The following is an 18,108-nucleotide window of genomic DNA, read 5'->3' as shown; positions in this document are numbered from 1 at the left end:
CCACTTCTTTTGCTTTTGTCTAAGGAATCTAAATGTGTGTGTTCTCTCTGGTCTAAGCCCTTGGTGGCCAGGGCACCCAGAGTCACTGAGGAGATGCAGACCCCTCCAGCCGTGGCCTTGGCCCTTGGACTGGCTGCCACCAGAGGGCCCAGGCCACAGCTTCTGGGTTTCACAGCTCTGTCAGAGCATGGGCACAAAGGCCAGAGGCACCTACATTGACCTCATAGGTCATCTCATCCACCCCCTCCTTTTGTGAGGCCAGAGAAGTGAGTGACATAGGAAGCAAATGACCAAGACTGGTTTTGAACTCAGGCCCTCAGACCCCAATCTGGTCCTCATTCTGCTGTATGACCTACTTTTTAAAAAAATGGATGTTTTTCCTTTTTTATAGCAGTCATTTGATGATGCGCTGCTCCCCCTCTCCGATTTCCTCCTTGTAAATGAAAAGTGACTAAACAGGAGCTGCCAACACAGTGGCCGAGGCTGAGGGCAGAAGCCCTCCTAGGCATCCATGGTCCGAAGTCCCTTTTGACTGTGAGGAAGGGAGGCTCAGAAGGGGAACATTGTTTGCCCAAAGTCCCTCAGTTCAGAAACACTAGCTCCAGCATCGTGCCCGCCTCTTCGGGCCCCACAGCCGTGTATTTTCTGCCACGTCCTCTCTCCTTCTCCTCCTCAGCCATCTGCAGGCACCCCTGTGGCAGGAGCATGGAGTGCGTGAGGCCCAATGTCTGCAGATGCAAAGCTGGCTTTTACGGCCCCAGCTGCCACACCGGTAAGTGCAGTGTGTGGTGATCTTGGGGACTCGTGGGCAAGGAGCACTCCCATTTCTAAATCATTGCTTCCCTTAACCCAGCTCTGTGTCGCCCTGACTGTAAGAACAATGGGAAATGTGTCAAGCCAGGGGTCTGCCAGTGTCTTCCAGGCCTTGGGGGAGTCACCTGTGAAGAAGGTACAGTCCATGCTGGATCAAATGAGTCCCTGCTTTTCCCTTCCCACCACAACGGGTGTCCCTCAGACATTGTCCTGCTCTGTGACCATCAGCCCTATTATATCCCTGAGAGAAGCTCATTGTGGGTCTTGCATCGAAAAAAATAAGCCAAAAAATCCCTTTTAAAATTGATTTCACAATAAATACCATCTCTGCCTACAGCCCAGTGCAGCCCACCTTACCAGCATGGTGGGACATGCTTGGCTCAAAATCTCTGCATGTGTCCCTACAGCTTTGTAAGACTAAGGTGTGAGACAAGTGAGTGGCTTCTGGGACAACCATTTCATAATGAAGTGTCCCTCCATGCTGCTGATAATTCAGAGTAAATTCAGAGATTTTTACATTTGATGTTGGAAGTCCATGACCACCTGAGACCTCAGACCTGAGGATTGTTTCCACCCATTCTCATCCCCAGAAGGGACCGAGAGAATCTGGCATCTTCTTGTCCCTTCCCTTGATCCCCTTCGGAGAACAGCAATTCTGAATAGGAAACATTCCCATCTTGTGTTCTGTTTAGTAGCCTACAATTTAAGGACACACTCACTTTTTCTCTGTGACCCATGATTTCCCCCCAAAGTCAGATACCTAGCATTGATTACGTACCTACTATGTACCAGGATCTGTGCTAAGCCCTGGGGGTACAAAGAAGGGCTCCTGCCCTCAAGGAGTTCCTAGTTGGATGGAATCTGAGAGTGTTGGATGGTTGTTGTGGCTTTCTCCAGGCCACCGACAAAGGAGCCCAGAGGGGAAAGTGGGCTGGACCACATCCAGTGACACTAGAGAAGTGAGTGTCTGGCAGCACCAAAGCTGAATGGGAAGGGGCTTTCAGAATCCTTCAGTAGCATGAATGTTGACTCGCCCTGGAATGTGGTACAAACCCCCAAAGTTGGGCTGTTTTCATAGTGTGACCATTTCCTTCCTCGCTTCCTTCTCATCCCAGTGCTGTGTGGCAGGCACTGTGAACATGGCGGCCAGTGCGTCACTCCAGACGTCTGCCAGTGTCAGCAGGGATGGTCCGGCCCTACCTGTGCCACAGGTAAAGCGAGGTCTTCTGGCAAAAATGAACCTATTCCCTGTGGTCCTGGGCCCTATGGACAGGGTGATGATCAGAGACTGAGGCTGAGCCTCCTGCTTCAGGTCAGAGGAAGCCTTCATGTCCTTACTTTCCAGCCTCTTTTCTCCTTCCCTTCCAAAATGGTCAGGACCTGAATGACCCCATTCTAGAAGAAGCGACAGCAGCTGTGGTGGCCAGGGCAGGGCCCACCACAATGGCCAGGGAATTAGAGAAAAGAGAGACTGAGAGCAGACAGACAGAGTTTGTGGATGTGTGTGTGTGTGAGTTTACACGTGTCTGTGTGCATGAGTGTGTGTGCATGTTTGTGAGAATGTGTATGAGTGCATGTGTGTATAAGTGTGTGCTTGCATGTGCATGAGTACACATGTGTCTGCCTGTGTGTGCATGTGCACATGTGTGTGAGTGCATGTGTTTGTGTGAGAATAGGAATGGACAGAAGCTTTCCCCAAACACGTGTGAAGCTGTGTCAGAGCGGAGGACCTGGAAGCCGAGACCCACAGATGAGCCCCTCCGATGTCTCAGCCAACTTGTCACTGGAGAAGTCCCTCCTTCTGTCTTTCCCAAACCCCTCACGATGCCGTGTCTGTCTTTTCCCTTTGGTTGTTTCATCAGTTGTGTTATTGTCCAACTCTCTGTGACCCCGCTTGGGGTCTTCTTGGCAGAGATACTGGTGTGGTTTGCCATTTCCTTCTCCAGCCCATTTTACAGATGAGGAAACTGAGGCAAACAGGGTGAAGTGACTTGCCCAGGGACACACAGCTAGGAAGTATATAAAGCCAGATTTGAACCCAGGGAGAGGAGTCTTCCTGACTCCAGGCCTGGGGCTCTATCCACTGAGCCACCTAGCCACTCTCTTCATTAGTAGACATGGAGAAATTTGGTCTCTTTTATGCCTAACCACGCAAGTCTATTGTGCGTGCATGTGCATGTGTGTGTGTGTGCATGCATGAGTACATGTATGTGTGCATATGTGTGTACACACGTGTATAAGGGTGTGCATGCAGCTATTGTGAATTGTCTATTGTAAAGTTTAGATTTCCAAAACTCCCATCATGTTGTTTTCCTTGGTCTTATTTACACTTCCATGCATTTGTGACACTCATCTTTATTCTCTCTAAATTTTCCATGGCCCCCTTATGTTTCAGATTTCACAGTGGAATGTAATTTGCTCAGTATGGAATTTAGTGGGACTACACACACAGCCCTTCTGTGATGTAATTCTCTCCACACCTTAGGGTATCATTTCTTCCTGATTGCTGTGCCACCTTATTGGCTCATGTTCAATTTAAGGACCACTGGGGCCCCGTGACATCTATTAACTGCAGACATGGGATTCTGCTCTATATTTCAGTTATCTTTGTATTACCCTGGTCATCTCCCTACTGGATTTCAGTCTGTTGCTTTCTGCTCATTTCTCCAATTAAACAAGGTCATTTGGAATTCTAATCCCGTCCTCCATATTCCTAGGATGGCGTTATCTATAAAATTAATGAGCAAACTTCCTATACCATTATCTAGTTATTTCATTCGTTGCCTCTTATGTTCAGTAAAGTCAAATTAATTATCAGTTATGGGCTTTACTTGCGGTAAAAATGAAGTATTTCATTATCCACCGTTAGATACATCCATTCGGCTTTCTTCTTTTTTTTTTTTCTGTGATAAAGCTTTGACTATCTCCTTCTCTCCAACTGTTCCCAGCTTTGTGTGAGCCAGTTTGCCTCAACGGCGGTTTCTGCCATAAGCCAAACACCTGCCTCTGCCCACCCGGATTCTTTGGTTTGAGGTGTCAGAATGGTAATCCTTAACTTTCTATTTTTTCTCTTTTTTTATACGTGTAAAACAAGTTAGGTTTCAACCTAACTTGTGTTTGAACACAAGAAATCTGACCAAATACTGTCAAGAGGCACGTCACTTGGGTTGGATGTAAGGGTTCCTGATGTTCCTTCAAACTTAGAGACACTGTGATGACACGCTGAATTTAATTCTCCTCATTCATAATAGTCTAGCCTATGCTCCATTAAGGCCCCTCGCCATGCTGAGATGCTGGGATTCCCTTTACAGCCACCGTGGCCTGCTGTGGTGGGATGAATCTGGAATTGGGCTAATGTTCACACTTTTTTTATTTAACTGGCTTCTGCTGCATTATTCAATACTGAAAATTTCCACTTTCATGGTAAAAGAGCTGTAACATTGAAAAGGGAGCTTTTAAATGACTGATGAAATTTAATTAAAAACTGAGTTCTTAGTCTCAAGGTACCCATGTAGATTTCTCTAAATAGGAAAGTAAATTTTTAGTGAATTTCCCATCATGACTTGTTTTAAAAATTGGGACTTCTAGTGGTTCCTTTTGTGATGTAGCCCTCTCTGAATGGCCCATTTCCACACAGTGATCTGGTTAGGAATCTGACCCTTACATGGGATTAGAATTCCAAATGACCTTATTTAATTGGAGAAATGAGTCAAAATCAACTGAGTGAAAAGAATGCTCTTTCATTGAGTTCAGAAAAAGGACTTCCTCCTGTGCAATTTTCTTTCAAGAATGAGGGCTAAAGAATCCACACGGACTGAGGAGGGTCTACTCTCCGCTCCCTACATGAGCCACATTTCTTCTGCTTGGTGTAGGGCACTGGGGATACAGTCCTGCTTTCTAGTGATGATAACCGACACTTCTAGGCTCTTGGCAATTCGAAGCCCTCTGCATGGACACTGTCATTGGAGCCCCACAATGTCCCTGTGACTGAGAGACCAGGGAGATCACTGTGCCCAGTACAGAGATGAAGAAGCTGACTAAGAGGCACAAAATGACTAGTCCACGGTGGCACAGCTAGTCGACGCCCGGGTCACTCCTAGCTGCCTGGCGGTTTGGAGCTCTTTCTGCAGCAGCACTCCACCACGTCTGCTGCAGGAAGGGTTCCTGGGCCTGAGGGTGGCAGATGGATAAATATCAAAGCCAGCTGTCATGCTCACCATCTGCTCATTTGCTCCTTTAGCGCTCTGCAATCCTCCCTGTAAAAATGGTGGCCACTGCATGAGAAATAATGTCTGCTCCTGCTCTGAGGGGCACACTGGATGGAGATGCCAGAAAAGTAAGCCAGGGCTGGGCACACAAAGAGGTGAAGAGAAACCGGTCCTTGGGTGTGGCCTGACACCAGTGACCCTCGCTTTTGCCCTCAGGCATCTGTGACCCTGCATGCATGAACGGAGGCAGGTGTGTGCGGCCCAATGTCTGCTCCTGTCCATCTGGGTGGCGAGGGAAGAGATGCAGCTCACGTAAGAGGGGCTCTTTGGAGACTCCAAGAACCAAAAGGGGCATTCCCTTCCCATCTTAATCTACTGCACACAGGGCATACTAACTGTTTATTGAATTGCACCAAATTCTTCTGCTTTTAAAACATCCTTATTCCAAGCATTAGGAACAAACTATCAAACCCTCCTGAGCCCAACCTCTGCCCTTTATTTTCCAGTACCATTACCAGAAGCAGGGCACCCTCCCCCCTGGAAGTGTGCCAGCATCTCCAGGGTGGTGCCAAAAAGGGGTAGGCACTGGCCCCCATGGAGTGGTTCTGCCTTGGGCTGGCTCAGCAGGCTGATAATGAGTACCACGTCCCTGCTCCAGCTGCCAGTGCTTTCCTCTGAGAGAAGGCTCCTGTTTGTGCCTGGTGTTTGCGTGGCCTCTCCCCCTTAATGTGTGGACTCCTTAACGGCAGAGGTCATCTTTCCCTGTCTTTGTACCCCAAGCACTGGGCACAATGTTTGCCATTAAATACATGGAGATTGACTGACTGATTGAGAGACCTCCAGCAGGAAAGGTCGCCTCTCCCTTTCTCCTGTTGATTAGTAACCTTTGTATTTGACATCTGCTTGCAGCAATCTGTCTGCCAGAGTGTCAGAATGGGGGAGAATGTATAGGCCCAAGTGTGTGCCACTGTCCCACTTCTTGGGGAGGAGTGTATTGCCAAACAGATAAATCTGAGTCCGCAAGAAGAGCATGTGTGTGAGATCCACGGCATCCATGGTCCATGGACCTCTTCCCCAAGGTGGAATTTGTCAAAGCGATCTACTGCCAACTCCCCTGAGGGTCCCCCGTGGAAGGTCACTGAGTCACAGAAGGGACCCTGAGCCCTCAGAGACTCTGCTAGCAGACCATGAGCTCTGGGAGGTCCTGGGGATGAAAAGGCTCCAAAGACAAGTCCAATGACAGACTAGGTGGCCGCTGTCCAAAGACCAGCCTAGCTAAATAGAGAGATTACTCTTATTAGGTCAGTCAATACTCAAGTCAGAGACAGAACCCCAGCAGAGGAAACTAGATAATGGATCCCCATTGACATGAACAAGCACGAAGATGAGTTTGTGTGGAGGTATCCAAGATAACAGAACCTCTTTGGTGCCTCAGTGAGGACCACTAGGGAATAGTCCCTTATTCAGGGATACAGGTGGAGAAGCAGGAGGTCTGGATCCCAAGTGGCAGAGCTGGCCTGGGTTCATATCCAGCTCATGTGCACACTTAGGACCCAGAGGATCTTGGCCAGTTACTTCCTCCTTGTAGGCCTCAGTTTCCCAATCTGAGCAGGCTGGCCTAGATGGCCTCTTATGTGGCTTCCAGGTACAGATCTGCTGACTCCCACAAGGGGTAGGCAGAGGGATTTTTTGTTGGGGCAGATGAGGGGACAGTGGACTGGGGTGGGGTGGGGGCCCAGGTGCTTCTGCTACACTGCCGAGTTCCTAGGTCTGGAAAGCCTAGGGCCCAGAGCCCTGGAAGCCTCTCTGGGGGCCCCCTCCCACGGAGATTATATGAAAACTTTGTGTTTTGCAGCCCTTTGTGACCGGACATGTCTTCATGGAGGCAGCTGTGTCCTCCCCAATACCTGTGCCTGTCGGCCTGGCTATGCTGGAGCCCTGTGTGAGAAGAAAGACCCAGGTGTGGCGGTTTAAAGAGGAAGGTGCGTCAGAGGCAAAGGCGTGCCTTCATGGCATCTCTTGTGTACAGCTCCACCATAGCTTGACTTAACATTACCCCAGGATGTAACACCACAAAGGGACCCCAGAGACCACTTAGTCCGACATTCTCTCTTTAGAGTTGAGGAATAAAGTGACTCACCCAGGGTCACAAGGTAGCAAATGACAGAACTGGGATTCAAACCCTTCACCCAGTGCACTGACCACAGCACCACCTTTGGGTCCAACTGCGATGCCTGGAAAGTCTGGTCCTTCCTTCTGCAGGGGGAAGAAGTGACCAGGTTTTCTCTGAAACAGCTACCTTTGGGGCCCGGGAGATAAGGGCTGTGCCTCAGTGTGTTCGCTGTGGCTTTATGGCTGGATGTCTTCCCCTCCTAGTCAGACAAGGGGCAGAAAGTGACTGCTGATGTGTTCAGAGGACTCTGACTGGCCTTCGAAGTGGAGGCTTCAGAATGTTTTGAACCTCGTGGTCAGTGGGCACCTGCCAGTTACCGCCACTGGACAGCCAGGTGGTGCGGTGAATAGAACACCATGCCTGGGGTCAGGAAGATTCATGTTTGTTAGCCTCAGACACTTAATTAGTTCTATGACCCTGGGCAAGTCCTTTAGCCCTGTTTGCCTCAGTTTCTTCATCTGTAAAATGAGCCGGAGGAGGAAATGGTAAACCCTTCCAGTATCTGTGCCAAGAAGACCCCAAATGCGGTCATGGAGGGTCGGATACAACTGAAACAACTGAACGACACCAAGTTACAGCCCTGATGAGGTAACATCTGGATGCAACAAGGCATCCCCAGGCCCCGCTGGCAGGTGGTGCTGCGTCCCTTGTTCTCCAGCCTGGATTTCCAGGACTTTCCATCCACACAGTGACCCCCGGAGGTCACCACCCCCTTAGCTCTTCACACCATCAAGACAGGGCCCGCGAGCAGGGAAAGGTGCAGGGATAGGGAGGAAGGGGAGACTCAAAGCTAAAAACAAAACTCCTTATTTGGAAACCAGGCACTGCACCAGGCAGAGCAAGGAGGAAAACTGGATTTTTACATCGATAGTTTTTAGCCCAAGGGGCTCCCCAACCTCCAGTTCTTGCTGAATTCTTGATGCGCTTGGAACTCCGGGAACTCCTCCCACCCCTGCTGGGTCTGGTGGGAAGGTCTCCTTTCCTGCCATGCTCAGGGGTCTGGGATCAGACAAAGAACACAAGAGCCTCCCACCAAGTTCTTTTCTCCAGCCCTTCACCTGGCGCCAGGTGGCCACTCCTGGCCTGCCATCGCCATGGGCTCCTGGAGCAGGTCTTTACACAGATGACAGCCCCGAGGCCTCAGAGGTCTTCATAAGGAACCCAACTGTCAGTGAGTGCTCACAGTGGAGGGATTTCCATTTCTGACATTTCCCTGTTCTCCCTCTCACTACAGGCCTGATGCAGATGCAAGCGCCCCAGTGAAAAAATGCAGACTTGGGGGGCTGAGCATCAAAGACTTTACGGACCAGCCTGAGACCAGCTGGAGCCTGGGTTTAGACATCTTTAAATTGTTCGATGCTAAAGAGAGAGGACATAATGAGGCCTGAGCCGCCTTGTTGCACATTCAGTACCCAGCTATGCATGTTAATAGGGGAACTGAAGCCACAGTGATCCACAGACTGATCCCAAAGCACTTTGGAGGGGGGAGTGGGTAAGGGGCATGCTTTGGAATCAATCTTCACATTTGCCTTTTAAAAACATGGGATGTCTGCCCTTCTGGGAACAAAATCTGGTCGAGAATTCTCTCTGCGGTAGGCCAGCTTCAGACATGCCAGGGACACCTGCCACCTCCTCCACTTGGGTCTTCTTTCTGCCAGATGCCTCACTCTCAGCGAGGTGCAGGCACAGTCCTGAATTCACTTGGAGCCATGGGTCTGAGCCACGGTTGAAGGGGACTTTGGGGGCAGCTGACCTCAGGTGGATGCAAAGGGAATATTGACATTCTGGATCCCCTCACTTTGTGCTGGAGCAAGAGCGGAAGCCAGCAGCAGAGCCTGTGTGCCAGCCAGGGGCCCTGTGTGCTGTCAGGGAGGGTAGTCAGGCCTCACTTCAGATCCTTTTCCTGGGACTGGCCTGGGCTCCAGCTATCTTCACGAGCTGTCACCGACGGTGTCCTAACAAAGCCAACAATTCTGCCTCGTGCGTCGCTGGAGGGATCTCGTGGCTGCCTGACCACGTCTGTTGTCATTGCACATCCTGTGGCAAAAAAGGACCTAAGTGTCCTCCATTCTACAGCCATCAGAGTTCTGGGAAGTGACCTGAGCACAGGCGGTGAGTCCCAGGAAGGCACCGAAGGGTAGGGAAAGGCGTTGAATTTGAGCCTCGGGACCTAACCCTGCCGCCTTCTACTCACGTGACCCTGAGCAAGTCACTTGGCCTCCATTAGGAGAATTCCCATTAGGAGAATCCGGTGGTTGGATTGATGACCTCTAGGGTCTCAACAGCCTCTAGCCCATTTGGACTGGGACTTGAACCCAGCTCCTCTGAGCCCAAGTCCAAGCCTCCTTGCCCAATGTCACTGTAAAGGGTTCCTAAGGAGCATTTTGATGAACATAAAAGAACTCTAAATGGTTTTCATTTAAATTCCTGAGAATTCCAAAATACAATTCCTCAATAAAGTGAAGCTCTTCCCATTTTAATGTCCCTTCTAGTTCTTGAGAAAACAAGAGCCTTGATAAGCTCCCCCCGAACAACAACTAAAACTCCTCCAAGAATAAATGTTTTCTGAGAATTAAGGTCACGGCTATGAAGAGATATCTACGGCTTCCGCCTCTGTCTTTGCAGCTTTGGTTTACAAAGCTTGCCTGTTGCCAAGTTTGCAATCTAGCCAGCCCCCGGGCAGACGTTCTGAAATGATATGTGTGTAGTTTGCACTTTCTGCAGTTAAAAATGTAAGAATTGCTGAAGAAGGGATGTATTTTGGGAGGCTTGAGCAAACGTGGCAAGCTGATCATAACCTTTTCAAAGATCCATCCCAGCCTCCCAAGAGAGACTGAAATGATGGCAGCAGTTGGGTTTAAATGGATCCATAGTACAAGTTAGAAGGCAGCTTGTTTCACAGGTTTTAGGGGACTAATGGGGGAAAACTAAAAAAAATCCTTAGAATGACCTAGGGTGCTCAGGGAATTGGGGAAAACTTTAGAACTGCAAGGAATATAATTAGATTACTGGTTATGACTCGATGATAGCGATGCATCATTTCATCGAACATGAATTATTTTGTTAAAAAGAAATTTGTGAACCGTTCAAAGTAGTGATGGCTTACAACAAAGACTTTGAGAATGGAAATCAGTGCTTTTATGTCAACAGGATGCTACCAATATCTTCCAAAGAGCTAACGAGGCGAAGCCTGCAGGTCCCCCACAATCCGGTATCCTCCAGAGAGACAGTGAGATCCCCGTCCCTGGAGGGCTTCAAGCAGAAGCTGGATGAAGCCTGGTTGGAGACGTGCTGGGGGAGGGGGATTCTTGTTAAGGTAGAGTTGGGCTCTTTGGCTTCCCAGATTCTGTGACTCTGAGCTTGTTCTTAAAAGAATTAAGATCATGTTGTTGAAAATTGCTAATTCACCATTGGGAGTTTTTTCCGAACGACAGTAGAAACCCGTTCCCACCCCTTAAAACTCAGAATACTGAGTCTTAGTATAAAAGTCGCAGTTGCTGGGGCCTCGGGGTGCTGGGGGGCTGATGGCACTGTTGGCACACGGGGACATGTCCGAGGAAACATGAGCTGACTGTGTAAGTAAAGGGGCCTCTCACAACGTGGGTGGGAACTGTGATGACCTCAGAGCTTTCTGTAGCGGACCGTAAATCATGTGCTTTTACAATAAACACAATTTATCTAATGTTTTTATCTGTTTTTATACCGTTCATAGCAACATCACAAATGGTGGCACATCGTTTTAAAAACCACACGCTTCCAAAATCCAACATAACCTTTAGGCCCACTCCAATTTTGGATTCCATATTTCCTACCTTTTAACCAACTAGCGCATGCTGACCCTCCCTCCTGTGTGCCCAGCATGGTGGAAGGCATTGTTTTTATTATCACAAATCTATAGGGACTTCATCCTCAGTGAAATGAACAGATGGGGGAATTGAGGCCCACAGAGGTTAAATGACAAGGTAATGCCCAGGATGGGGTTCAAGGTTCCTGGCTCCCAGGCCCATAATATTTAGATGAGATGACTCAGTGGCTCAGTGGATAAAGCACTGTGCCTGGAGTTAGAAAGATCTGAATTCAAATCCGTCTTCAGACCCTTATTAGCTGTGTGACCCTGAACAGGTCTTTTAACCTGCCTGCCTCAGATCTGTAACCTGAGGGTGCTCTGCCCAAAGAAAGGTAAATTTTTGGATGGCTGAAAGCTACCCGGTTAACTTGGGGTTTACTGGCTGGATTTCTTTTTCAGACCAAGCCTCAAACTCAATTCACTCTGGGTCTCATGGATTGGACAACAATAGATCCCTGCCCAAGCAACACTTAATGGCTATTTTTTGGGGCCTTCCTGGTTGAGAGTCAATGTCAATGGTAACGGTTTCTCTTTTAGCCCCCAACCCTGAGGGTCTTCCCCTCCCAGTTTGATTTTCTTTTATTAAAGGGGCCATCCCTTGACTCACTTCTTTTTTTAAATTTTCTTTCATTAATTTATTTTTTATTTTTAGTTTATAACATTCAATTCCACAAGCTTTTGAGTTCCAAATTTTCTCTCCCTCCTTCTCCTCCCCCCCTCCCTCCCAAGATGGCATGTAACCCGATAGAGGTCCTACATATCCCTTCACATACCTTACACAATAGTCTCGATTCACTTCTTACAGAGGCCTATTCACTGAATGGGCAAAGACCTTTGTCTAAAAGAGCCAGGGTCTCCCATTGCATCCGGAGTCATCTCCAGTCATCTTGGTGAGTAACAGGTCACTGGACCCAGATGGCTCTGGAGGAGAAAGTGAGGCTGGTGACCTTGCACGGCCCTCCCTCACTTCAATCAACGTCGACTGCCGGTCATGCCGTTGTCTCCCCAGCGTCATGGTCCTCTTCACAAACAAAGCACACACTCCACACAAGCCTCAGATCTATAAAATCGGTGTGATGGCCGCTCCTTGTGACTTGAAGCAGACGTAGGTCATGGCTCTGCGGTGCTGCGGCTCTGGACTGCAGGGCCCTCGAGGCTTCCTGCCATCTCACAGATGAAGTCGCAGGTGCCAGACTCTGGGAGTCCACATCCAAATCTCCACGCACCAGCCTGCCCAGCAACGCCGAGTGAAGACAGAAGTGTGTGCGAAGTCCTGACAATTATTGTCTTGTTTCATCTGCAAACGACCCTTAGAGGAAGGTGCTATTTTTATCCCCGTTTCGTAGTTGAGGAAACTGAGTCAAGCAGGAGTTGAGTGTCTGGCCGAGGGTCACACAGCTAGGAAGGGTCTGAAGCTAGATTCTCCTGACTCCAGGCCCCTAGCTCTGTCCTCTCCTAGCTCACACCAGAGAACGGAGTCCCCCAAACGAAAGGCCATCGGCTATGGGGATGCAGAATAACACCCAGGCCTGGGCCCTGCCCCGTCTCCACCTGCTGGCGACCTGGGAGGTGCATCGCTAGCCTAAGAAACAAATATTTTCTGCTGCCCTTTAATCACATGGCTATCACAGAAGCAGGTTGCTTAGGGCTGGGAGAGAGTTAATAAGAAGTGCTGAGAAAACGAGTGTGATGCTAGAAGAATCCAGGATCCGAATGACAATCCTGGAGACAAACATGTAGAGCTGAGGTTGGCTATCAGAGGCAGGACTGGAACCCAGGACTTCCTAACTCCAAGGCTGGCCAGCTATCCACTATGCCATGCCGCAGATGGGGGGTGTAGGTGCTCAGGGAGGCCTAGCCCCTCCAGGGTGGGGGGCTGCCCATCTACTTTTGAGGGCTGCAGGGGGTGCTCAGGGAGCACCAGTTGTATGACATGTTTAAGGAGGCCTAGCCCCTCCAGGGTGGGGGGTGCTGAGCTCTTTTCAGGACTGCTTGTCCAACTTTGGTGTCCACCTTCATCTGTGACTCCAGGGTGCTGTAGCATGGACAGTGGCCACACCCTGGTAAAACCATCTGGGCAGATCGCTAAACCAGATTGAGGGTAACTGGACAAACCTCAGACTCATTGGTGTTAGGGGGGTGTCTACCCCGAGCACATCAAGATTTCCTGCAGCAGAATGGGCAGATGAGAACAATTTTTTCTAATGGCCACGTAGGAGGCTGAAGCAAGTGCTGTGGAGAGCTGAGAGCTGGGTCAGACATTGAAGAGCCCAAGGCCGTCCACTGCATCCTGGACCACCGCCAGTCATCCTGACTTTTGTCCTGCCCTGGACTGTGATGATTTGGGAAGAGAGAGTGAGGCTGACAACTCATGACAGGTCTGCCTCATTTAAATCTAATTCACGTGCAAGTCAAGGCATCACCCCGTGATGTCACCGGCCCTCTTCAAAAATGAAGCACAAACAATAATGTTATGCTGCGCGTAGTAGGCATTCAATGGCTGTTTGTTGAATTGAGCACAAAAAATGTCAAGATCCTAAACGAGTACATGAGATCTCTGTCTCTCTCTGTCTCTGTCTCTGTCTCTCTCTCTCTGCCTCTCTGCCTCTGTCTCTCTCTCCTCTCCTTTCTGTATGCACAGCCCACCCTTCTCCAAGTCCTAGTTGTCAGTCAGTGCAAAGGAGTGTCAGGCGTCACAGAAACCGCAGAACCTCAGAGACCATCGAGTCCGACCCATCAAGAGTCCTCTCTACAACCTCCCACCCCCCAAGGGCCATCCAGCTTCTACTCAGAAATCTCTAGGGAGAGGGGCATGACCACCTTCCAAGAGAGCCCACTGCACCCTGGGACAGCTCCAAATATGCACTAGGAAGTTGCCCCTTCACTAAAACTAAACTGACCTTTTTGCGCTCTGTGGCTGAGGATGTGTAAGCCCTTCCCTGCCTGGCTACCCACAAGCCCATCCACAGCAAGGGAGTTTTCAACCATCCCTCTTCCTCCTCCACAGTTTACTGTAGATAGATACTGACATACAGACAGACAAGGAGACAGATAAATAGATGCATACATGCATACATGTAAACGTTTAGTGCCCTGCCGCCTACCATCCACGAAGCACACAGAGGTGACCCCAAAGTTTAGAAAATGTCCCGTACAGAATCATACAATACCAAGCTCAGAAAGCTGCATTCCTCTTTTGAAATCTCTTTTGTTACATTTTGAGCTCGGAGTTGTCTCCTTCTCTCTCTCCCCAACAGGCATTAGAGAAGGCCGACGTTTGAAATATATACATCATGTGGGCATATGGGTGATGTATGACATCTATACATACATACGTACATATATGGAACTGTACAATACACGCCTCCCCACACCAGGTCTTTCTCTGGAGGAGCATAGCATCTTCCCTCACAGATCGTGTGTGTGTGTATGATTGTGTCTTGTGTCACTGATTTGAGTATTTATAATATTCAGAATAACTTGATCTTTCACAGTTCTTAGAACGATATCGCTGTTATTACGTACCGCATTCTCTCGGTTCTTCTCTTTTCGCTCTTCCTTATTTCCTGCAAATCTTTCCATGTTTTTTCTCAAAGCAATCAGCTCATCATTTCTTTCAGCACAGCAGCATCCCATCACAATCATACGCCGCAGCTGTTCAGCCATGCTCCACCTGATGGGCATCTCTGCAATTTCCACTTCTTGGCCACCACAAAGAGAGCTGCTAGAAATAGTTCAGCACATAGAGGGTCTTTTCCTCTTTTCCCTGATCACCTTGGGAAATAGACATAACAGTGTATTGCTGGGTCAAAGGGTATATATACACAGTTATAACTCTTTGGGCATAGTTCCAGATTGCTCTCCATCCAGGATCAGGTCCCAGTTTTCCCCCAACATTTCTCGTTTTCCCCTTCCATCATTTTAGCTAATCTGATAGGTGTGAGATGGTATCTCATAGTTATTTTAATTTGAATTTCTCCAATCAATAATGAATTGGAGCTTTTTTTCATATGACTATATATAACTTTGATTTCTTCTTCCAGAAACTGCCTGTTCCTATCCTTTTACCATTTATCAATTAGGGAATGACTTATGTTCTTCTAAATTTGACTCAGTTGAGATATGAGGCATTTATCTGTCTATAAAATGTTTTTTTTCAATTTTCTGATTTCCTTCTGATCTTGGCTACATTGGTTTTATTTGCATAAAACCCTTTTAATTTAATATAATAAAATGCATTTCTTTGTTTAAAGACAGTTTAAAATTAAGTATCAAGTCTGAAAATTAAGAATGAAATTACCATGTAAAATCGATTAAAATACAAAACCATGGTTTTCCTGCTAGTCCTATGCCTAATTACAGAGGGAAATGTTTTATCATCTCATTACTCTCCTCATGTTAGAAGTCAAGGACTTCTGTATTTAAAGCAAGGATGGGGTACAGGGGGATGGTTGTTTGTGCTCCCAAGGGTGTAATCAGGACATTAACATTCATTCCTCAAAGTCTCTCCTATTCAGCCAAACTGGACAGGTAATCAGTCATGGCTAATGTCATTAACTTGTTCCTCATTAGCAGATAATATGATTTTCATATTACTGGAAGAAAAGTTCCACTGTTCAGGGAAATGACCCCTGAATCTTGGCTCTCATTGTCATAGCCATGGGTCAGATCTCCAAAGGCCTGGAGAATAATTCAAACAAAAAGCTTTTTTTGGTCCCTCCTCAAGTGCACCTGTATAGCCAACATGGTGCCTGTCCATGTCTCACAGAAGGACTTTTATGTAACAAGCTTTAGGGGACTGAATTAATAGCACCATGCAACGAATTAATGAACCCTTCACCTTGGTGCCAAAGGCAGGCAGGAAGAGGTGGAATTCATTTTCCACCTGCATGCACCAACATGGATTCTGGGTGGGCAACTTTCTCAAGGACACGGAATCAGAGTATGGCAGGGTTCTGGAGTCCTGGGCAGCGCCCCATTCAACCACAGCAGAACCCAGTCTCCGAAAGCACAGGCTGATGATGGCAAGGACTGAGGGTATCTGCCTGGAGGACCACAAGGCTCACAGAAGCTCAGCAGCTGCGATCACCGTGCTATACTCCTGGTCTGTATTTTATCGATCCATCTGTTTTTGGTGATGGTGACTTGAAAATTGAGAATCCCAATGGCCCAATCCCAATGACAGCCTTCTTTTTGGGGCCAAGGGTAGTCACAGAGTCAGCCCTGTGGTTGTGAAGCTGATCCTGCTTTGTATTCCCTGAGTGACGATGAGCAGGCCCTTTCTCCTCGTGAGGTCCCGTGTCCCCCTTCATAAAAGGGGAGCAGACTAGGGGATTTCTGGGGCCCCTTTCAGCTCCAGATGACATTTCTAGGTTCTGGGGGCTAGCCTTAGAAGTCACTTTTCTTTTTGCAGTCCTGACATATAGGGGAACCTGGTGTGTTCATCACACACAAATCCCACGGATTCTAGCCCACGGTGCAGTTAGCTCAAGCCCACCAAGCCTGATCTGTTTGGTTGCTTCTTAACCACTCTCTACAACCTCCTCTGACGTCTCACTGCACGTTCCCACAGCCTCGGTCTCAACAAACATGGGGAAGTCAAGGCTTCTTACCCTTCCTCTAGCCTTCCAATGGCAGTAAAAGATGATGCCCTTTTCTCCTGTCTCCACAAGCAAAAAGTCTTGGGATTTCTTTGGTCTCATCCTCGTCCTTTGCTCCTTCATATCACACTGTGTTAGCAGATCCTGACGTTTTTTCCTTTCTAAATATCTCCATACTCTGGCTGTCTGTTCTCACTTCTTTCCTGATCTCCATCCATCAGGTGTCAAGGGTTCGTTAAGCTCTTACTGCTTTGCTGCAGGCTCCGCTAAGTGCTAAGGATAGGAAGAAAGGTTGAAACAGTTCCTGCTCTCAAGGAGAGCCCATTCTCATGGGGCCAACAGCACATGAATAGCTAGGTCACCAAAAGACAGAGGCACGATAGGGCAAAGGTCACTGGAGAGGGAAGACACCAGAAAGCGGGATAGCCTCCTCCACACAGGGGGGGGGGGGGGGCGGGGTTTGAAGGAGTCAGCGAAGCCAAGAGGCAATGGAGAAGAAAAGAGCCAGGGTCAAGGCCGTCCTCCCCAGGCCAGGGACCCCTCCTCTGACATTGGTTTTGCTTCTGCCTGCTAATGAACATCAGCATCTCTCCTGTGAGCACCCCACTACACCCCTCCTTCACCTCCACATGAGAGTGAAATCTGTCTTCATTCCTTGCTCTTCAAGTGACTGAGAGTGGGAGGGAACCATCTCTCCAATCTCCTTCTTTTAAAGATGAGGAGACCGAGGGTCAGGGAGGTCGCTTATGGCTCCAGTCTTCCTTTCTGACCCAGTGCCGAGATCATCCACATCTGAACAAGAATGCCTTTTACAACAACCCAGCCTCTGCCTGATCACTCCAGTCCGGACTGTCCTTGACCTAGAAAACTGGAACCAGACAAGGGGATGGTTCAGGGCCAGGCTGACATCCTGCCCAACAGAAAGCCTTCTGTCCATCATGGTGATTTACAAGCACACGGCTCGGCTGAAATGAACAGACACGTGCAGAAGCAGGTCCCGTTTCCTGTCCTCGTCACCCGCCCCTCAAGCATCCCAATGGGAATAGAAGCAGGTGTCCCCTGCTGCTCCTCTGCTGCTGACCTGGCCCCCTCCTGCCTCCCAGCCGTGACCCCTAAAATCACCCCAGACTCTGTGGAGTCTTTGGGGAGAGGGAGAGCAGGAAGGAGGTGAGCTAAGTATCCTCGGACCATGCAGGATGTGCCTCTGTAACCCCAGAGAGCCAGGACAGACCACAGGACAAGCAGCCCTTGGGCAGTGTCGGGCCCAGAGTCAGCATGTGCAGCCTCACACACTACTGGCTGTGAGACCCTGGGCAAGCCCCTGTTTGCCTCAGTTTCCTCATTCATAAAACGGGGACAAGAGGAGCCCTCCCTGGGAGAACTGTGGGGAGGATCCAGTGGATCCCCCTTGTCAGGCGTTTAGCACATGCCTGGCACATGGTTGGCATCACACAAATGCTGTTCTCT

At 48.8% G+C, this 18,108-nt stretch overlaps 1 protein-coding gene across 1 annotated transcript in view; it reads left to right on the top strand.

Annotated features, from left to right (window-relative positions):
* VWDE (von Willebrand factor D and EGF domains) overlaps window positions 1–8,457 on the top strand; it is a 53,715-nt gene extending 45,258 nt beyond the window's left edge. The window contains exons 23-32 of the mRNA XM_036759391.1: window positions 677–772; window positions 854–949; window positions 1,151–1,246; window positions 1,929–2,024; window positions 3,762–3,857; window positions 5,054–5,149; window positions 5,238–5,333; window positions 5,931–6,029; window positions 6,880–6,981; window positions 8,429–8,457. Coding sequence (XP_036615286.1) covers window positions 677–772; window positions 854–949; window positions 1,151–1,246; window positions 1,929–2,024; window positions 3,762–3,857; window positions 5,054–5,149; window positions 5,238–5,333; window positions 5,931–6,029; window positions 6,880–6,981; window positions 8,429–8,457 — 902 coding nt within the window. The remainder of the gene's footprint in view (window positions 1–676; window positions 773–853; window positions 950–1,150; window positions 1,247–1,928; window positions 2,025–3,761; window positions 3,858–5,053; window positions 5,150–5,237; window positions 5,334–5,930; window positions 6,030–6,879; window positions 6,982–8,428) is intronic.
* The last annotated feature ends 9,651 nt before the right edge of the window (window positions 8,458–18,108 follow it).

The sequence above is a fragment of the Trichosurus vulpecula genome, chromosome 5 (assembly GCF_011100635.1).
Source record: "Trichosurus vulpecula isolate mTriVul1 chromosome 5, mTriVul1.pri, whole genome shotgun sequence".
Lineage (NCBI taxonomy): Eukaryota > Metazoa > Chordata > Mammalia > Diprotodontia > Phalangeridae > Trichosurus > Trichosurus vulpecula.
Note: the sequence above shows the minus strand (reverse complement) of the source record. Positions and strands in the feature narration are given on the sequence as shown.